General features: G+C 34.8%; 1 protein-coding gene across 2 annotated transcripts in view; it reads right to left on the bottom strand.

The window, feature by feature from the left end:
• LOC120535168 (ephrin type-B receptor 1) overlaps window positions 1–23,532 on the bottom strand; it is a 707,928-nt gene that overhangs the window by 109,213 nt on the left and 575,183 nt on the right. For both annotated transcript variants that reach the window (XM_039762817.1, XM_039762826.1), the window contains 2 exons: window positions 23,288–23,396; window positions 20,771–20,835 (listed from right to left, as the gene is read on the bottom strand). In XM_039762817.1, the coding sequence (XP_039618751.1) occupies window positions 20,771–20,835; window positions 23,288–23,396 (174 nt within the window). The remainder of the gene's footprint in view (window positions 1–20,770; window positions 20,836–23,287; window positions 23,397–23,532) is intronic.

Genomic DNA, 23,532 nt, shown 5'->3' with positions numbered 1-23,532 from the left:
TTTCTTTTCAATTTCCTTCCACATATTTTATTAAACTGTATAGTTTATGATACATACATGCAGGTGTAAATGGAAACAAGTTAGATGCAGAACTGCTGGTTCATTTGTCATGTGCATCTTATTGCTAAAAGGGAACGATTAAAAACAATGTATGCAGCTGTTTATGACTAAAATATGTAGCTAAGGGCAGGGAATATTAACCAGCAAAAGAGCTAATGTAAAGCATAAAATTTGGAGCAAAAACATGCAGCCACAATGGCCATCCAGGACTGATGTGGTAGACTCCCTGTCTTAAACGGTATCTGAATTTCACTAAAGAAGTTTGTGAAACCTTTGCTCAAACTGTCAGTATTTGCAGTGCACCATCATTTAGACTGTATTTTGTAATGCATGCAACAGTGACATAGATACCTTTTTCATTCTAGTGAAATGCATTCATTTAAGAGCGTCTAATGAAATGTATAGTATTTTTATAACAATGGCAGCCATAACTAGGTTTTTGATTGCTAATTTGAGGGACACAGTCAAATCTTAAGGCTACCCGCACTGTATTATAAGGCAAGGTGAATGTGTATTTTGAAAAAGAGACTCCTGGAATGAGAAACAAAATCTACAAATGTCTTTGGCTTTAAAATTAAGTATGGTGTTGCTAATTTATATATATTTTTTTCCTTTAAATTAGTGTTTCTTAAATGGGTGTCGTGGATATGTTTGTGATGGGTTGCTGGCATGAATGAGCAACAAAAACAGCCACGTTTGTTCAAACATTAATTATGTGATATTCAACCCTCTAATTAATATATTATTTATTGCAGTAGTATCTTATCTGAGATGTAGCTTATAAACAATTCTGTTAGCACATTACAAAAAGCTTTTGTTTCTATGGTTCAAAAACATTATAAAGATTCCCCATGATATTACCACGAACCTTTGCAACCTGTCAAACAATTAAACTAAGATGACTGGCAACCAAAGATGTATATAAGTGGGAGAGAGGAGGGAATGACAGGTGAGCTTGTGAGGTGAAGTGAAACACAGCACTAGTCTGAAATTTCAAAATGAAAATAATGGGTATGGTGCAAGGGTGACAATTCTCTGAGTGTTGTGAGGGGCGAGTCAGTAAGGCAGTGTTGTATATTTAGTGTAGCTTCAGTGGCTATGGACAACTGTTATAAGCCTCAATATGTGTTTGCTATTACAGTATATAATTGAATCTAAATCTTAACAGAGGTACAAATAAGATTTGTATTAAGTTTAACATGCCTCTTCATGGATATAATTTCTTCTCATAATGTTATTTTAAAGTGGTTTGTTAAATTTTAGTCTAGTGGTAGTGTAAAGGATAGGTTTTTTGGACCATTGAGAACTGTAAGAAAACCAGAAAATATCAAAAGGTGAGAAAGCTATAGAGCGAAGCCCTCTGTTTTCAGCACATGGTCACTCAATAGCATTGGAACTGGATTGTTTGCCAAATTCTTTCAAGATTTATCCTAACAACTGTACAGTATAAAATACAAATAGCATATAGAAATTATATTAATTATTTAGCTACATAATTCAACTTTCTTATTCAGTGTATTGAACTGTTAATTGAAAACTAGGATATGCTGAAAAATTTGCAAACTCATTTAGAAGAATGAAATTGTTAATCATGGAGCTCATTTGAAAATGTTATTTAAAAACAAACAAATAATGTTATTTAGGACAAGATACTGATGAATTATTTTTTACCACTTTATTTCTCATCTAGCACCATGATTCAAAAGACTATAGTGAATTACCACTCATACTGTACTTCAAAAATCATCATATTCTCATGCTCCAGCCATTATAAAAAATGTATTTCACTCAGCTTTGATAAAGCTTTCACTAAACATTTACAGTGAGAGTAATACACATCAGAAATAAATTCTGTTGTGAATGACAAATTATTGTTTTATTATCAATATGTTTGCTTTCCACTTTTATCTTTTAATAATGTTTATGTGAGAAATATGCCTTAATGGAAACAAACTTTGCTGTTTGTTTTTTCCTTCAGATGGCCATTTTTAGTTGTCTTCTGTTATTATGGTACTAATCCCCCTTCTAGGGTCCCAGTATGGTATCAGTTTTCTTATTTGGGTTCTCAGATTAAAAAGTTCAAGAACCATTGCTTTAGTATTCAACAGTGGTAATAATGCTTGGAAGACTTTTGAGTGTTCTATACCAATGTTAACTCTGCTAACTAAATGCTGTAATGAGAATTGGACAGCAGCACATTAGTACAACTCTTGTATAATGTGTATGCAATATGTCCTAGTTGTCAATTTGACCTCTTAGGTTCTCTCACCTCTCATAAAATGGTCAAAAGTAACATTAATTATATTAATTTTTGTAGCGTTATAGAAGTTCAATGACTGAAAATAGAGAAAAAACAGATAAAATTAGAATTTAACTAATTTTAGGAATTATTACGAGCTGCCTTGTTTCCAGAGTGTATTTATGCAGTTGTCTAATATAATGAATCTGGCAGAAGCAAGTAGACACTGCCCAAAATACCTCCAGAAACACAAGATTCACTGATTCATTATAAGGAGATACTGCAGCTTTAATTAACTCTGTGTTAAACTGTGCAAAAGTTTTAGGCAGCTGTGAAAAAATGCTGTAAACTAAGAATGCTTACACAAATAGAAAATGATAATCATTAGCACCTCTTTAGCATAACTGGTTAGTCATAAACCTGACTATAAATCCTACAAAATCCCTGACTTTGTGCAAGTGTACCTATAAGAATTGATGCTGGTTTGAATGCAAAGGTTAGACACACCAAATATTGACTTGATTTAGATTTCTCTTCTGTTCATTCACTTTGCATTGTTAATTGATAAAAATAAAATATTAACACTTCTATCTGTGTAAGCATTCTTAGTTTACAGTAATTTTTTCACACCTGCCTAAAACATTTGCACAGTACTATGTCTTTTAAATTTGTTTACACTTAAAAAGGCTATTAATACTAATATCACTAACAGTGAGGATTATTCATTACAAATATCGTCTTTAGTAAAAGTTATTTTGGTAAACATTATAGGGCAATATAAAACATGTAGGCTAGATAATAAATCTACTTCTGTATACCAAAAGACAATGCAATAATACACAAGCATTGGACACTCAGTTCAACCACAAGAAAACCAGTAGACTAATGAAGCAAAGAATTTAGTTCAAAATAGGAATTAGCCTATAATTGAAAGATTGGATGCCATGAAAATCTACAACCACTATGATCCTCCACAACGGTGCTCTTTTTATTAAATACAGGAACTAGTTAACAAGAAACAAATTAAATCTCAAGTTCAATAAATGACACTGAGAAACCTCTGACTATGAGACTGGTTGCTTGTGAAATTACCACTGCAGCCACCTGGGGCAAGAACTGGCTATACTGAGTTAACTTGTGCTTAAACTTCTATCCCCCCAGGATTATTAATTCGATAGGGGATCAGAGATTCTTTTTGTACACGGACACCCTGATTTTAATTGTAGCAAGTGGCAGAAACTGTTTTTCTCTGTAACTTTTAAACAAGCTGCCACTTAAAAAAAGCTGACACCTATCTGAAACCTTTTCACATATTAACTAGAAATATAGCCTCATGGCCTACTGAGATTTTGTATTAATGAAAACTCTGATGATATTTTTTATCCTGAAAGAAGTTTAGAATTTGAATTTAGAATTTTAGAATTTGCTTATAAAATATATATTAATATCTTGCACAGTCCTAAAATGAATTTGATAATTGAATTGATAAAATACACAATTAAGGAAGAAGTAAATTAATGATTGGGAAGGAAAAAAAAGAAGTTGCAGCTTTCTTTGAATATATGTTGTCGGTGAAAGTTTATGTATTGGTCAAAGGTGATGATCCCTGTCAAATTTGGAACTGCTCTAAGCTTAAGGAAAGAGCTTGAACTCTTAAAAAGACTAATTATAGTCTACACTCCAGGTTAGCTAGTAAGACATGTGCTATTTAATTGCTGCCCATTCTGGGTAAAACTGTAATACTTTGTAGGATTAAAAACACAGCGCCTTTTTTATTCTAGTCTTTTGTGTGATTCCTTATTCTTAGATTTTCTTAGATATCTGATTTCTGTTTTTACATGGAGCATTGTAAAATGAATGACATGCACAAATAATGACAACCTGATGTTTACACAAACAGTGTAATGTAACAACTTTGCTAAATAAATTGAAGCTAACATTATTTTGCCTTTACATTTTTTTGTGGGAGGGTGGGATTTGGGTGCAATGCAGATAGGATCACTTGGACAATTTTTGGTCTTGCAGGCAAATATGTAATTTTACAGCTTTATTCCTATAACAATAGTCATCCATTTTCTGCACTGTATCTGAGTTCGGGTCATATAGCAACATCACATTCTGCCTTCATAGAGGCATCTCTAAAAGTGAGATCAAGCATGCCATACCCCTGTAGCTCTTGTGATTCAAATTCATAATTATTTTTTTTTTAAAAAACATACATTTTCACTTAAGCCATGATTTGATTAAACAGGATAATAAGGAAAAACTCAGAAATTACTACACCAGTTGAATTCTTAAAATTCAAATTGAAATTCCCATATAAATTTGTATCTGGATTTAATTCTGTCTGTGTTTTTGTGATTTACACTGCACATTAAATAAATTAATTAATTAATGATATGAATCTGTTTGGGATATGAAAAAACAGTTTGAATTTGGTCAAATGAATAGGGGTAGAAATATAACCATACACTCTAAGCAAGGCCTGACAAAAGCAGAGATTTGATCAGAGAAAAGGATTTAAATGATCTTAAATTTGGATAATTATTTCTTCATAAGGGTAAGAGTACATCCTAAGATGATAAGGATCAATGATTTTGCTTTTTTGAAACAACCACATACTACAGCTATCAAAGTCTGAGAGGTGAAATTATAGTGAGATTTCTGTAGCAGTTTGATTTTCTGGTTGCTTCTTCTCCATAGTTAATGAGATCTAGCAATGAAAGTGATGGTTAATTAGTCACATTTGAAGGAAGCATAACAGTGACACAATAAGACGTATTGGATAGTATGACCACCACACTGCTCTTCACTGTTACACCTTACACTCTGCAGGACCACTTTCATTTATACAATTTACACCACTGTTTATTCTTTTCCCTCATTTGCCTGCTTCCTTGGCAATAATTTATTATTTTTTCTTCAGTTTATCAGAATAATGTGTATGGTATTCTCTCTTTAAGTTTTACATTAGGGCTATTGTCTTTCTACCTATAACTATAATAACTGTAGAGGTAAATAGGCAATCACAGCAGCAATTCTGCATTAAGGGCCAGTGAGGCATACCGTGCCAGATGTTGTGCAAAATAAGTAATAGGCTTCTCCCAGTAATTTAACTTATTAAAATGTTTAAACCAACCCTTACCTTTGTGTTTTTAAGTATTTTGCCCTTTTTCCATCATCTGCTCAGTGTTACTTCTTATACAGGAAAATATTGCTTTTTGTAGTACTAGGGGGCTTCGCTCACCAACCCCCTGGCCTGGGCCTCTTCACTGGGAAGAAACACTACTTTTCCCTGATGGCAACACAAATTAGATGATCTACAAGTTTACGACTTAAAGTTTAAATCTGAACAATATATTCGATCTCTTTTCGCTGTTCTGTTATTTCACCGAGTAATAATTTCCTTCTGTTTGTGCTAATGCGATCTTTGCTATAATTTTTTTGAGACTTTCAAATTTTAGTACATTTATGATCTCTAATCTGCTTTGCATGTGTATTGCACCAATGTTTTTGAATTCTTTACGACATTCTACTTTGTCATCTACTCTTTGCCTTTCATTTCCGGGGCATGGTTAAATCTCTTGGCACAAAGTTTCGTTTTGCGGGACATGAAAATATCTCTCTGAAAAATTCACATCTTGTCGCAGGCTAAAAAGTCTCGTCTCGCCCCAGAATTTTTTTTTTATTATAGAGAGATATAAAATTGTCTTTGACGTGTGCTATAAACTTGTTTGTGGTTCATAATGCTAACACTGTTTGTTCTGCAGTGTTCTACGTTTACCCTTGGGTGTGTGTATGCATGTGCAGCCTGAACTTTCCAATTTAACAATAGGGCTTGAGGATTAGAGCCCCTAATTCTTGTCATAAAAATTAAGATTGCCTTTTTTAATGGCACATCTGTACTCCATTTCCAAGTCAAGGCTATGTAGCACAAGCCAGTATGGAGGTACAAAAATGTGAGTATTATTTAAAGATATCTATAGCAATTCAATTAGTACTGTACTAAGCACAATATACTATACTGATCACAATGGAGCTTAGCAGCACCCTCATTTCACCTATTGCTGATGAGGACCACCTGCTAATGCTAAATTTGAAAAACCCACTAAGAAAGACTACATGTGCTCCTTCTACTTTGCGGTAAAAAAGCCACAAGTATGATGTTTCTATTTGAAAGAGGTGAGCAGTCCTAAATGCAGATGAAGAGGATGTAGATAATCATTTTTCCAACTGTTTGCTAGCCTTGGACTATCCAGCAAACACCTGGTCACACAGAGGTTAGCTTTGGAACGGGACTGTTCCAAAGTCTTGTGTTCAGGTTATGCAGTGTGTGTTGCCTACGCATTCTGTCTATTCTGTTATTGTGGTTTATCGATTTCATATTAAAGCGGTGTGATTCTAAACTTGAAGTGCTGCTATATACCTATAGACCTCAGTGCAGCATTTGACATTGTCAGACATGACATTCTACTGTCCAGAATGGAGAACATGCTGGGTATCTCTGGCACTGCCCTCCAGTGGTTCAAGTCCTATCTGACTGATAGGCAAGAGTTTGTTAGTCTTGGCAACAGCAGATCCAGCTTGGCGCCTGTCACACAAGGAGTTCCTCAGGTCTCTGTCCTCGGCCCTCTTCTCTTCTGTATTTATATGCTTCCCCTTGGCCATATTATTCGTAGCTATGGACTGGGCTATCATTTTAATGCAGATGATACTCAACTCTACTTCAATGTTAAAAGTGGAACTTCATCAGAGCTTTCTCAGCTCACAACCTGCCTTAGTGAAATTAAAACCTGGATTGAGCAGAACTCTTTAAAATTAAATTGCAACAAAACTGAACTCCTGCAAATTGGGGCTAAAGTGCAACTTAATAAAATGAGCTCCTTCCCAGTCAATCTTGGCGGTGATCTCATCAGACCTGCCTCTACTGCAAAGAATCTTGGTGTCATTTTTGATTCCTCCCTTTCTTACTCCGCCCACATAAATCACATAAAGAAACTTTCTTACTTTCACCTCTGTAACATATCCCATGTTCGCTCCTTCCTCTCCTTTTCTAATGCTAAGAAACTTGTTTGTGCTTTTATCACATCTCGCATAGATTATTTATTTGGTTTGTACAATGCTATATACTGTATACCCTGCCATTTTTTCTTATATTCTGTAAGTGCCTTGAGCATGGGAAAGGCGCTATACAAATAAAATGTATTATTTTATTATTATAAATTTGGATAAATCAATTTATCCTTCTGGGTAGTGTTTGGTTGTGAGGTGCATAGGTTACATAACATTTAAGTTTATACTGCTATTTTTGTCTGAGGATAATGATGACAGAGGGTAAACAATAATCTCATGCCAATCAAGAAAGAACAAGAACCAGCATTACACTGTTTGAATTTTTGTGATGGGAAAGGTATTTTATCTTGTGTTTCACTAGTCATTGGCAAAGGAATGTCATATATTATTAGTAAAGTAAGTTAATATTAATGTTAGTGAAGTCTGCATACATAAAGGGAAATTCTGGTTTAGCTACACTAGAATTTCCATGCTAAAATACAACTGAATGAAAGTATCCACTAACAAAACTGTAATACATGAAAAGTTATACATTTATTCAATACCTTTGATCATTTCTTTGACACCTCATTTAATTGGCAAAGAACTACCTTTTAAATCAGTTTCAGGGTCAGAGATCATTCTAATAACAGGACAAGTTGAGGGACCGCTGTTTCACACAAACATTTAGCATCAAAGAACACAAAAAAAGTGTGGCATATTTAGAGTGGAAATTTAAACAAGAATTTTGTCATTTTTAAACAGATTGGATAAGAAATCCCTTACTTACACATACAGATAAACTCATGGGATCGGACTGAGGACCTACTTCTTATTCCTTTTACCACAAATAATAAACATGCCATTTTCAAGTGTACTACTGGCATTTTCTACTAAGTACAGATTGTGTAAAAATAACTTCCACTGGGGGCCAGCATTATACTGAAGTGGTGAGAAAGATTTTCATCATTTATGTTCTATTAAAAAAACTTTCTGTGTCATATACAAGGCATCAGTAAAAATGGATTCTACATGTTGAAGACAGACGAAAGAAGTAGAGCCAAGAAATTTAACAGGGTGCGCAGTGAATTATGGGATATTAACATGCATTAAAGAGAAAAAGCATCATTTTAAAGTATTCAGACAAAGCTTTTACACAAAAAAGACACCAGAAAAGCCCTATGAGGATGATATTGGAAGAAAGATTGAACGACCCTCTGCTGAAAGTCCTCTAGGGAGCTGTCCCACAAAGGAGGGGAGGAGGGGTTGAAAGGGAGACGCCACTATTACTGCCGCCCTCAATTAAACAAGAAATCTTTTGACTCTCGCTTGAGTGAGAAGCCAGTCTAACTGCTGCCTAATTGCTTTGAACCAGAGCTGCTTGTACATAATTGACTATTAAGTACGTCGGCGTACAGTACAGATGAATTACCGAATTTATTCAGTTGCTAAGAACAGCCGGTCTGCTCCTCATAATGGCTTTGTTGCAGCCACTAGCCAGTTATTATCAGCCATTACGCAGTCTACATTTCAGTAAATAACACAGACAAAAGCCATTGCTTTTATTACACGACGCGTAGAGCTTGCTTTCATGTATAATTTACACCACAAATCGTTCCTTTTTAAGCACCCCCACCCCCACCCCTTATATGACTACTTAACATTCTACTTTTTACGACTGCAAGAAAAATATGTAAATGTTTTATGCTTCCTTGATCTGTGCATGCTAAACAAACAAAGTATTTAATGGCCTGTTTTATGTGTGTGCAATAAAAGTGCCTTTTAAGACATATTGATTGGAAGACTTCTTCATGCCCAGAATTGTGGACTTCTTTTTAACAAAAATTTTTTGTGTTAGCTATAAGAGATGGTAGGAAGAATCTGGCACAACGACAATCACTATTATTGTACAGTAGAAAGCAGAGATGATGCCAGAGTTCACTAATGCCCCCGCCCATTAGCAACACAATCACCAACTATACTGGACTGCCTCTTTTTGTCTGTAGAGATATCTCATGTTTACTTGATAATTTTTATCCATACAATTTCTCAATGAAAGCACTAACAATATATTTTTTTATTCAAAGGTGTTATTTTCTAACCTAACATTCATTTGTGGGTCATATTTAAAGTGTGATGCAAAAAAATTAAGACAATGTGACAGCTAGGTATTAAATGAAATGAACTAAAATTATCAATGCAAATATCAGACTCCATGAATGGGAGTGGCTTCTAGTCAATGTACAGTTAGGTCCATACAGTATTTATATGAACAGTGACATAATTCTTATAATTTTGGCTCTGTACACCACCCCAATGGATTTGAAATAAAGCAATAATTATGCTATTGAAGTGTAGACTTTCAGCTTTAATTTATGGGGTTTACCAAGAATATTGTATGAGCTGTTTAGGAATGACAGCCTTTTTTCTGAGAAGCTCCCCATCCCTCAAATCCAGGGGCTCAAAAATATTTGGACAAACTAACATAATCATACATATAATGGTCACTTTCAATATTTGGTTGAAAATTGTTTACAGTCAATGACAATGACAGTCAAAGTCTGGAACCCAACCCACGGCCATATCCAAGTGCTGGAATTCCACCCTAGTGATATTTTGCCAGACCTTTACTGCAGCTGTCTTCAGCTGCTTGTTCATTGGACTTCTGCCATCAGGTTTATCTTCAGTAAGTGAAATATATGTCTAATTGGGTTGAAGTCAGTTGATTGACTTGGCCTTTGAATAATTTGCTTTCAAAATATTGTCCATCTGTACTATGAAGCATTGTTCTAGCATTTTTTTCTTGTTTTCCAGCATTTGGCTGAATCTGAGTAGCTATTATAACCCTGTACTGTACACTTCAAAATTCATCCTTCTACTCTGCCAGCAGTCATATCATCAATAAACACTAGTGACTGACTTCCATTCGCAGTCATGCATGCCCATGGCATAAAACTGCCTCTACCTTGTTTCAAACATGATGTAGTACTCATTGGATCATGATCAGTTTCTTCTCGTCTCCATACTTTTCTCTTTCCGGCATTGTGGTCCATATTAATCTTAGTTTCCTTTGTCCAAAGAAAATGTTGCAGAACTGCACAGGGTTTTAAAAAAGTCTAATCTGTCCTTCCTATGTTTAAAGTTTACCAGTGGTTTGCAGCTTGTGGTAAACCCTTTCTTTACTTTCATGAAATCTTCTCTTTACTGTGGATTTTGGAAATGATAGGTACCCCCAGGAGAGTGTTCTTGGTTTAGCTAAATGTTGTGAAGGAGTTCTTCTTCAACAAAGACAGAATTCTGCAATCTCCAGCACAGTTGTTTTCTGTGGTTTTCCAGACGTTCTGATGTTGCAGAGTTCCCCAGTGTATTCCTCCTATTTGGTCGATTTATCCACTGCTCATGTTTCTGCTACCTCGATGAAGGGTTGGAATCACTTAAAATCAATTCAAGACCGTTTACCTGCTTAACAGTTAACAAAATAATGAGGGGACTGCTCCCACCTGGCCATGAAACAACTTTGTCAGTCAATTGTCCAAATACTTTGAGCCCCTGTAAATGGAGGGCGGTTCTATGCAGAAAAATAGCTGTCAGTCCTTAACAGCTCATATGATATTTTTGTTAAACCCCTTAATTTAAGGCTGACAGTCTATACTTCAATCACATAATGATTTCTTTATTTCACATCCATTGTGGTGGCGTACACAGCCAAAATTATGAAAATTGTGTCACTGTCCAAATACATATGAACCTAACTGTACATTATGCAGTCTGGAAGAAGAATAAAATTGATGGTATACTGTACATACTCAGCCAAAATACTATTTCAGACATTCATAAACAACATTGTAGGGGTAGCAAAGAATTATTCTCCATTATAAAGATAAAAGATACAGCTGTTTGGCACAGCTGACACATGTGGAAGTATTAGATCCTGAGAGATGTCAGTTTGTGTAATGCCCACTGACCTATGGGCCATCTATTCAAGGGCCTCATTTAAATGTACAACTTGCTGTGATGTCCGCTTTCATTTCCTCATCCATAAGTCTCACTAGTTTAAAAAATGAAAAAGAGAAAGAATTCTACTTGGCTTTCTGAGCTCATTCTGTGACCTTTTCTGTTGCGCTTCAGCAAACTCTTCTGTTTGCACAGCCGGTTGTCGCTGAAACATACTCTATTAGAGCCCTCCGACACTTGTCTGAGTTTTCTTCAATTGTCATGTAAGGGTCAGACAATGAATAATTATGGTGCTGAGAAATGATGAGGATGATGATGGAACTATTTTTTTTCCCCTCAGCCCATACTTCTTGACATCAAAACCGACTCCTTTACTAGCTCATCCTGTTCAGCTATCTACAGATGTGGTTTATTTTTGCCTCATGTCTGTAAAGATTACAAAAAGGCACACTCAAGACCTGTTAAACTGAATTATTGTTTATATCGAGTTGTGATGGAGCACAGGGTTTACCTTGGACTCCAAAAACTTAGCTTTCTGACATTTTAGCATTTAAAGAGCTAAATTTAACATACACACCTTTCACTAAAACACTAATGTATATATTTAACCAACATCACCCATTCATCCAGGAATTCATTTTGGAGAAGGCCAGGGCTTAACCCGTAGTTTATTAAAATGTATTCAGACCCCCTGACCAATTTTATAATTTTACAACAAATCCTACACTAAAATGTTGCTTTCTGAGTTATTTGTATTTCAAAGCAATGGAATTAAAAAATCTCCCTTTTAAATATGATATTGATTTATGTTAGAAAAAAAAATCATAAGACGAAAAAAGGAAATGGGCTGTTTACATACAATAAGCATCAGTCCCTGTCCTCTGGAAGCACTAGGTTTACACAGGATCCAGATGTTTAACAATTGTCCTCTACCAGTGAATCATTAAAATGATCCACATATGTTACAGAAAATAAAGAAAAAAAATAACAGTTAAGGTATCATTGTGAATCAGAAAGGCAGATGTGCAAATGAAGACTAAAGAGCACTGCAAATTAAGGTAAAATAATGCATACATTAGGAAGGTTACAAATCAACATGTTTGAATATCCTAGTGTGTTTATTTATAAAGAAGTAGATGGGATGTTAAACCACCCAGATGTTACCTAGAAAGTGGCAGAATTGGTCTGAATACTTTTGCAATGCACTACATTACATTAAGTGTTCACTTTAATATGGTGTGCACTTGTAATGAGCTAACCTACCTAGACAATCAAGGTTTGCTGCTACAAGAATTCTCAGCAAAGAAAGTGTGAGCATTTCAGCCAAGAAAGGTGTAGTCTCTCAACCTGAATGAGCTGCCACTACTGGGATATATTCCTTTGAATACAGTATTTGTAAAACAAGTATGTAATATCAACTGTGGTCATTTGGGGAAAGCTTGAAATTGATTTCTCACTCCAGGATTGACTCCAGAAAGGGATGTATATATCCACTTCTTGACAAAAATGTGTGGACTGAGAATTCGAGGTACCATACTAGTGTGTAATAAGAATCCATATGTTGTGAATGCTTGTGCTCTGGTAAACCTACAGGCAGAAGGGTGGGTCAGGTGTTAGTGTTTCTATCTTACAATTGCTTTATCCCAAATTCATGCCCTAGCTGACATTCTTTCTGGAAAAAATTAAAATATGTCATATCAAAGTGTTCATGATTACATTTGGGGATTCCCAAAGAGAAGCAGCTGGGTTGATTGTCTTCTTAACACAACAAAAAGGTGGGAGATACTACACTTAACATTTATTCCCAGTGATGGACTGGAATTGTTTCTGGTAGCTGACTTAATGACGTTTAGTGTAAAAATACTAACTTTTCTACCAGTGACAAGTGAACATACTGGGAGATGGATTGTAAGTCTAAGAAGAGAGTCATAACCAGGAAGTCAAAATGGCTGTAGCCATAGCCCAAACACTGATGAAAAATGAGAGTCCAAAAGGACTGCAATATTTTTAAGATCAGAATTCATAAAAATAACATTCACAATACTCTTTAAATTATGTAGAGTCTTGGAAAACTCTAATTCCTTGATGATGGCTTTATACAGTTGCATTTATGATGTAACATCTTGTTCCCTTTAGAGCCTAACCTCATTGTGTCTAAACAATGGCACCACAAAATGGTGGCACCCGCAAGAAAATAAAATGTAGTAAACATCTGGCTAAACAAAAATAAACATTGACTTAGACAAAAACATATGACAAAAAAGAAATACATAAACCAACTGAATAAATAATAAAAAGATTATGTGATATATCTAAGCCACGAATAATCAGAATGAAGCAAAACAGACCAATATTCAATTTTTTATAGCGCTTGGCAAATCACTCTTGTTGAGAATATGAAAGAACAACTGAGGATAGTATGTTTGAGTGAATAAAAGTAATCAGTAACTTTTACAGTTTCATGTCAGTAGACATTTAAGTCCATAATAATAATAATAATACATTTTATTTATATAGCGCCTTTCCTATGCTCAAGGTACTTCACAGAATTTAAGAGAGAATGGCAGTGTATACAGTACATAGTATTGTACTAAACCAGATAAATAAATAAAGAAGTGTAAGACAGTAAATTCAAAGAAAATGCCTAACAGACAACATAATTGATGGTCTAGCACACACATAGAGGTAAACTGAAAGAAGGGTAATAAAGCCAGGTAGAGCTAAAAGCCTTTCTGAACAGATGAGTTTTGAGTTGTTTTTTAAAAGAATTCATGGAGTCAGCTAATCTAATTAATTTCGGTAGGTCATTCCAGAGTCTGGGCTCTATACGGCTGAAGGCCCTGTCATCCATGGAGTGTAGAGTAGTGTGGGGCACAACAAGATTGCCAGAGTCAGAGGACCTTAGTGGGCGGACAGGCACATAGTGATGGAGAAGTTCACTGATGTAGTTTGGCGCCAGGTCATTTAAGGCTTTGTAGGTTATTAGTAGAATTTTGTATTCAATTCTGTAAGACACAGGGAACCAGTGAAGGTGAAGCAGGATGGGTGTTATGTGCTCGTTGCTGCTGGTCCGAGTTTTGAATAAGCTGGAGCTGTGATATAAGATTAGAAGGGGCACCTGCCAGTAGGGAATTACAATAATCAATGCAGGATGTGATAAAAGCATGGACAAGTTTCTCAGCGTTAGAAAAGGAGAGGAAGGAGCGAACACGTGATATGTTACAGAGGTGAAAGTAAGAATGTTTCTTAATGTGATTTATGCAGGTGGAATAAGAAAGGGAGGAATCAAAAATGACACCAAGATTCTTTGCAGTACTGGCAGGTCTGATGAGATCACCACCAAGATTGACTGGGAAGGAGCTCATTTTATTAAGTTGCACTTAGATGAGGCAATTATGCTTTAGTTTCTGAAAGCAATGCAGACTTCAGATTTGTAACAATTTTAAATCAACTTTAAAAGTTTTTTAATTTCAGTATTTGTTACATTACCGAATACTGCTTCTGATCCCATCTCCTGTAGTAGGGAGTATTGCAGCCAGTTATGTGTATCATAATCGTCCCAAAACCCCTGGTGTATCTGGCAGTCTTTCTCTGCTGCAGATGCTTTTTGTCTGTCCATGGCATAATACACTGCATTTGATTTTCACCAAATACGGTGTTGTGAAAAATGATCAGGCAACTCCACTTTAGTGTCACCCGTCTAGAAGACATTTCCCACAAGTTTTGTGGTTTCTTCAGATTAACCAACCTGAGCCATGCTGTCATAGTCTTCTAAGAGAAAATAATCCTTTTTTTGGCTACTATAACATGAAAAGCACATTTGTTTATTGTAGAGTCATGAACTGTAGCATTTGCCATGTTTATAGATGCCTGTAGCTTTTTGTTTCTTTACCATTTCTTGGAGTATTATGCAGTTTGATACAATTTGAGTCAATTTGCCAGAATGTCTTATTTTGGGAAGATTACTGACTATTTTGAATATTCTCTATTTGTAGACATTCCTTCTCATTGTAGAACTGTGGAATTCAAATTATTTTGAGATAGTTTCATAATCCTTCCCAGGTTGATGAGCACCAACAATTACTTCTTTTGAGACCACTGCATACATCTTTTCTCTTTATATGGTGTTACCAAACACCTGATTGCTACAGAGTGAACAGTTCTACTTTTGTGTAGAGGTGTTAGCACTTCCATATTATAAACAATCAAGTTCAATACCTGTTTATAAGTACTTTGTTAAATAATATGGAAGGAATAAGGTTCTTCTTTTTCATACTTCGTGTCACAGTATTGGGTTATTTTCTGTTGAATATAATGAAGTAAAATTGTTTGTTATTTGTTAGATGGTGTTAGATTTCTGATTATGACTTGGCAGGAGACATTTTAAAGTGATGTCCTGATAGTTACACAGTATTTTTGCATCACTATATACAGATAGTGTGCTTAGTGCATGGGTATAGTGTATGTTCTAATGCACCATACCTTGAGCGAACCAAACATGACAGCAGTTACTTGGTATTTAATTAAAGTCCCATTCACAAATACAATATAATGTATGTTTTGTATGAGGAGTGGGAAACCACTGTCATGTTTGTTTTGGGCCTCTTGTCCTCTTAAAACCAGTCAGACTTCCTTCGCCAAAACTTAAGTCTAATTAAATAATCCCATTTTGGCTTGATGTGACTTAAATTGGTGACTTAAAATGGTTTAAATTGTGAGAAAGATTGAGTGGGTTAGAATACCAAATAAAAAGTTTTTTGTTTTTTTTAGAAAATACATTTAAAAAGAAAAAGCCCTTGTTTTAGAATGGTGTGGCATTTAGCTTCATAATGTATACTTAATTATTGTACTATGCCACTTTATAACTGCTATCTGCTTGTACTTTTGTAACAGATATGTAGGAAGAGTGAGAGGGGTGGCATGTAGAGAGAAATGGAAATGGCAGGGTGGTGAAGAGGATGTCCAAACAAAAATGAAATAGACAAAGCTGTATGTAAGTTATTTAAAATGTATATAGAATATGAATAAGAAAACATGACAATATAACAAATACAAATATTAATTTCCTGAGATGAGAAATAGTCTTCTAACTGAACGTGTTTTGAATTGTAGCTCTTCATCAGGGTTTAAAACTGATTACAAGTATTCAATAATCAGCTTCTTCCAATCCTCATGATTCCAATCTTAATGTAACAATTGTATTAACATTATTCTATTTAGATGAGAGATTTTTGAAGATCAGTAAATTCTTATAGAGTATTTTTGTCCAGGAATCCTGGTAAGCAGATACAGTATATTGCTTCAGACAATACTGTAGCTTGCATATTTTTGAAATATGGAAACTTAGATCCTCTGCAAGCAAAAGCTCTAAGGTTAGTAGAATTGTGCCATTGCAAACAGAAGCAGATGATTACTGTACGCTGAGCATAGAGATGCCACCTCTACATGCAGTCCAGGCATACAACCAAATGCAGAAGGTTTCTTAAGAAGTAATCATTTTAGATGACTCTTTGAGAACATCTTCTTGCTGTTAAAGGTGACACAAATTAGCATTTGTTTACTTCAGCAAAAAATCAAGGCAGATTTGAAACTTTGGTTCCAGGAAGATCGCTAATGGCATTAAGGAGGTCATCTTGGAGGGCAATGCAAGGACAAGGTAGATGAACTATAAATAAAGGGCTCAGTATTCATATTAATAATCATCTCAATTGACTGAGGCCATAACATAGCTGTCCAGTAATGCTCTTCTGTAATGCAAAAAATACATTATTTGGCAAAGAATGTTTCTGTACACTTTGTGCCAAAATTACATCCCTGCTAATTAAGGGACCCACTCTGTCAACTCTAAAACAAATGACTTGAATAAGGGGCATTCACACTGGGGAAAATATTATCCCAGGATTGTGACCATTGATCTAGTAACTACATGGGGCAATGTACAAGAAAATTTATGCTTGGCAGAGAAAAGTCAATAGGCATACTATCGGGGTAGGAAAATATGTTGCTAAATAAAAATACAGAGTAACAATATGTATAACATAATATGTATAATGGGCATACAAATGGGTTACTGGGAAACATGGCAAATAAGTGTTGGGAAATATCTCAGGTCAATGAAGGGTGTTGCTGTCTGTCTGGTCTGAGTGTTTGCAGTAATATACAGTACAATAAATGGAGGCAACATCCTAGGGGCTTTCAGAAGGTAGCGGTATCACTATCCTCTCAATTTCCAGGATGGTCTCGGAAATGTTTTCTTCAGTTATGCTGCTGTCACATACGTGCGAGTAGGAGGCAGCTAAAGGGCTCAAGTAATTGTAATAAAATATCCGACCAGGGGGCGGTGGAGTGCGCTGACTGTCTTTCTCAGTTCCCTACAGTCCTTTCCCGGGAAATCCTGCAAGGTTCCGGCACCCCTGAAGACGTCACTTCCGAAGCTGGCCCCTTTGATGGCGTTACTTCCGAAGCCGGCCCCTTTGATGACGTCACTTCCGAAGTCAGCCCCTTTGATGACGTCACTTCTGGTTCCGGTCCCTTTGATGACATCAGTTCCTCTCAAGACCTTTAAAGCCTCCATCTTAGGCTACTATAGCAGTTCTGTTTTGGACTCTGTGAGATGCACACCGATTCTTTGATAAAGAAAACCCTTTTGCAGCTGGGAAAAACAATATACGGGTGGCTGCCCCAAACCTTTATATTGTCTTGGACTCGTTTTTATGACACTGCATACACGTGCTGTGAAATTATTGAAAAAACTGTTGATTTAACAGTTTACTGTGATTAACTATCCTTCTGTTTTATTTAGATCAAATAAAGCTCAATTTCAAAACTTTTTCAATTACAAAATGAAAATGAATGATTTTAAAAGGTAATTTAGTTGTGATCTGGAATATTGTTTAGTTTAGCTAATGAAAAGACACATAGCAAATATAAAGTTCTATAAATTAGATCCACTAAGTTGGTGATCTAATGCTCAGTTTGAAGAGAGAGGTGTTGGCTACAAGTTAGTATTTCAGGGAGTAAATGTTGTGCCACAAAATCATAAAATATAATGCTGCACCCTAGTCATTTTTGCCTGCTTAATGTTCTATATTTCCAATAATGAAACTGTTTTGATGAAATATTAGCTTTACCAGCATTTTTGCAATGAAGAAAGCATTTCAAAATGGACATTCTTTGATAAAAACTTAATTTGCTCATAAAATGCATACATGATCTCTATTAACAACCCAACCTTATAAACGGATATAAAATTAAAGTTTATAATCTGAATATTTTGCTGGCTGCTTGTCTCCATAATCCCTCATCATAGATCGTATGAGAAGGAGAAAAGGTCTTCTTAATTTAAAATATCTGACAGACCAAAAATCACAAGAAGAAATTTTAGAAATTTGTTCACTTTGAAGTAAAGGCAGATATAAAAAATAGCTATCTTTGTACTTTCACCAAAAATATCTAGTGTTATACCTTGATGGAGGTAGAAACTAAATAATGATAATAATACATTTTATTTATATAGCACATTTGCCATGCTCAAAGTGTTTATATTTAACAAGCTCCAAAAATTGTCTATAGAACAAATGTAAACTAGTTAATTGTATTTAAAAAGTGATGCTTCACTATGCATTTCTCATGAATTATACCTGACTACCTTAATAAACATGATTCTGTGATAAAACAGTAGTTGCAGTGAGAAGCAGTGGTCTTGCAAATTGGCATTAGGTCAGAATTGCCAGATTTGCAAATGATAAGGTTTCTTTGTCTGTTTCACACATCTGCCACTAGAGGGCTCCTCATTATGATTGCAATGAAAGTGTAATTACTGGACTCAGTCATTTCCTACTGAATTCTTATCATTACTAATTCCACATGGTATCATTTCAGGTTGTTTTAGATTGTTGTATATTACCAACAGTTCATTTTTAGCAATAAGTCTCATGTTTCCTCTTTGGATGATGACCATTGGATCTTCAGAATTATATATTGTGAAGGTACAGACAATGGTTCAAATCATACAAGAATCTTGAAATAAAGTGGCATTTCCTACAGCAGCTGGTCACCTTTGCAGCTTGTCTAGGACAAATTTTCAGGTTACATGGAAAAGATCCTGCCAGGAATCAAATGACCTTTCCCTGTTCACTTACCTGCACCTCTGTCCAAAAGGTCAACGCCCAGTCCCACAAGACTTACCCCATCAAAAATGCTTACATATCATCAGCATCCTTCAAATGTAATCTTTGTTCATGCATAATGATATGATAGGCAGTGTGCTGTTTTTTTCAGATACAAACACTTCATTTCCAAAACTATGGAGAGCTATACACCTTCCTGGAAGGAGCATTCAATGAATGGTTGATTGGATGTATCAAATCTAACAATTTCCATACATCTATGATGATACACCATGATGCAAAATTTATTGCATCCCCATCTAAGAGCTTTTATCCATTACTAATGATCCGGGTGTGTAGCTCTATTCTATGATAATTAACTGTACCATTGTTAAGATTTGGAGAATATTACTTTCTCATATGTCATTTGTTATTTTTACTGAATTTCAATGAAATTTCACCAGTGCAACTGGTTTCAACATTTTTTTCCCAACAGAAAGGTTACACACATAGGCAGGCAGCCACATATTGGGTCACTCACTGAGGATACTAATGTCTGCCATTCATTCAAATGTGTCATTACAAGATCATAAGAGATTACTTGGTCAAAGGCTCTGTGATGCCAATTATTAAAACACAAGAACAATAAATTAAAATAAAAATATACAAAGTGGTGTTTATTTCAGGTCTTTCCTGCAGGTTATTTAATGTGGGATGGAATCATTGTGCCTACAGGATCCTGTTTTAATATGGCTGCTGTCTTAGTTAAGCCATTAAGTCATACCAAGTCAAGAAGGGTTTTTCTGTTTGAAATGCATGAGTTGGTTTTCTGGCTAATAACTGCACTGGTGGATAGAATACTAAAGCAATGTCTTCTGTTTAACTTTTATGTCCATTTGTTTCTGAATTTATAAAAAATGTGTACAGTTAATAGAAAATGTTATAAGAAACTTCTAAGAATTAAAAGCAATGGTAAGGAATGCAAACTTCTATATTTTTTAGAAAAGTTTAAGATACAATTGACTAGTTCTTAGCAAAAAGATGGCAATTTTTTCCAAAAAAATTCAACCTCAAGTAACAAAAATGAGCTACTGATCATGGAAGTGTATGGATTAAAACATACAGCCATTGTATTTTTCTCAAAAAAGCTTGATAAGCACTGGTCTAGATGACATTCTGTTTAAGAAACTAGCTGATGCATTTTCAGTAAGTAGCAAAATTGCCATGGAATAAAGCCTGTAATAGCCAACAGAAAATATGCTTACTGTGAGATGCACGAGTAAAGACAGCTACATCAGGGAAACCTTGGTGTTAAGGAGATTGTAACAGCAACAAATATTTGGTGTTCAATACTCACCTCTACCAGTGCTGTAGTGCTGTAGTTTGTCACTGTAAACTGCTTCTTTGCTGTAAGCCCTTTTCCTACAATAACAGGGAGCGAAAATTACCAAAAAGACAAATTAGTAATTGAAGGTATGGTATTTTTCTAAAGAAGATCAATTTTCCATTGTAATCCACCTGATACAGATTGATAATTTGCCAACTGTCCATGTGAAAAATAACTTTATGAAACTAAGAAGGTGGGCAGATCAAAGACTGTGTAAATCCCTAATAAATATATTTTACAAGTTAGCAAAACAGAGTTTCTGAGAAAAACAAAAAATTAGCCTTTATTACATTTACTTATTTGGATGATGCCTTTATTCAATGCAACTTACAACATTTATGATACAATGATTACATTTCTTTTGGATTTCCAATGTCAAGTGACTTGCTCATGGTCACGCAGTGTTGGTAGTGGGATCTGAACCCTCAATCTTAGTGTTTGAAGGCCACAGCCTTAACCAAAATACCACACTGCCTACCTTATTACATATTATATAGCATTTTTCTACTGTGAGCACCATTTCAAATAACTTTGTAAATAAGCAACTTGCTCAATTTTTCATACAGTGAGTTGAAGGCAGTTACTGAACCAGCAACCTTGTGGTTTAGAGTCCAGCTACGTATCTGTAATGACAAACTTTCATGAAATGGTCATGTATATGTAAAATGGTAGGAACCCCACAGGGTATTTTGTCTTTTTTAAACATTTTAACAAGGTTATGTATACCTTATTTGCTAAGTCACAACTTTATAATAAAAAGGAAATAACTATTGAAACTGGAACTAGCATTCACAAAGTTATTTTCCTAATATCCCTTCAAAATCTTATGACAATCTAAACAAAAATAAAGGTTGTTAGAAGTATTGATTGCCTAAATTATAGAAAACATCAAATAATTTTACATTAAAAAGTTTTATCACATATGTTTACTTAAATGAATTAAGAATAACTACATTATTCTGTACAAGGCCTTTAACTTCAACATACACACTAACATAATGCTCTCTCTGTCAACCATAATGCTTATGGGTACACCTTCGAACTGCAAATTAAATGTTCATAACGAATGATTCCCATCCCTTTGTCTAAATTTGTTGATATATTATTTCCAAGATCTCTACGCAATGACAATAGAATCCAGAAACTTTTAGCGATTAGGATTATTTTTCAAATGCAACTTTGTCACTTCCTTTTAACCTGTTTTGACAGCCACAGAAGCCATACTCAAATTGTAAAGCATGTGTTTGGTAAGGCAACCAGAGTCTAAATTCTTTACATCTACCATAACATGCATACACACTGTGACTAATGAGAATCTATTGTGCAAAAAATAAAGGCATCGCATTGGTGATTTTATTTATTGTATATCACAGATGGCAAAGAAGCTGACAATTAATACAAAAAGCCTTGAAAGAAGTAGTTCATTTTACTTTTTGAAAGCCTTTTCTTTTCTTTTTCTCTTTTTTGTGCAAAGTAAAGTTAATTGCTGCAACTCTTCACTATTAAATACCATAGCATCTGTTATGTAATCAACTGATACATTGCAATTCTAGGGTCACTTAAGAGGAGAAGTGACCCTAAAACCAAAAAGTAATATGAAAACAGAGAGCAATTGTTAGCAAAGCAAAGAATGAAAGCAATTAATACAATTACTTTTCAAGGAAACAAAATATGAAAAATGATCTAAAAGAAGCAAAAATTACATTTTAACTAGCACACAATCCTAACAACAAGCTTCTTTTTAATTCTGTAGCTTTTGATGTTGGAAAAACATTAAGAAGATATAACCTTCACTTCAAAGTCAATAAATGTTGTTTTCATTTTTTCTATAATTTCTTGACTTCCCAGTTCTCATTTTTTGCTGTATTGTGCAAACACAAAAACTAAAATTTAAAGATCTTCTTTTCATTCAATAACATTTTAAGTTTAAAGTTTAAGGCAGTGTTTTAAAGCTCCAGGATAATGCATCTCACGTCACACACCATGCATGAATGCAGTTGAATTAGAAACTGACAGGCTGAGCTGGACTGAACAGTGTGTTCACTTTACAGATTTTTCTTATGTTCTTATTAGCACACTAGGAGGGCTTTTAAATATCAGCTCAGGTCTGTCTAAGAATCAGAAGAAGATTAGAAAATTAACAAACTTTACAGAGCTACCGGTAGGTGTGCTTTTCTTTAGATCACTTCCTAGAAAACAGAAATAGATTAAGTCTTTTGGGTTATGTGGAGACAATTTCTTTTCATTTCTTCGTTTTGCTGTAAAAATACTTTGTTCTAACTACAGTTTGTGAGGTACTCTTTTATTGTAATTCCAATTTCATATAATAAAGTGCAACCTATAAATTTTGAGATTTACACAACATAATTAAACACTGCAAAAGAAGAAAACATAATATCAAAAATAAAATATAACAACATGAAATACCTATTATTTACACAGATGACTGCCAAATATAAGAAGGTCATGACATTAAAAGATAGTTACCTGCTACACACAATAGAAATGGCAACCAAAGACACAATGAACACTACACCAGCAGCAGCTGAACCTGCAATCAATGGGAGCTGCTCTCGAAGTTCTGATTTGTAGTCATCTGTGAAAGTAGAGAAGAACAGTAATGTAAAAGAAGAAGTTCTAAATGTGGTTAGACACAACTCAGAAGTAAGAAACTGGATGTTTGAAGTAGTTTGATAATGAAATTCCCTTTGCATACTGAAAGGTGAAAGTTA

This window comes from Polypterus senegalus, chromosome 1 (assembly GCF_016835505.1).
Source record: "Polypterus senegalus isolate Bchr_013 chromosome 1, ASM1683550v1, whole genome shotgun sequence".
Taxonomy (NCBI): Eukaryota; Metazoa; Chordata; class Cladistia; order Polypteriformes; family Polypteridae; genus Polypterus; species Polypterus senegalus.
The sequence above is the reverse complement of the archived record's forward strand: the minus strand, read 5'-3'. Positions and strand labels throughout refer to the sequence as shown.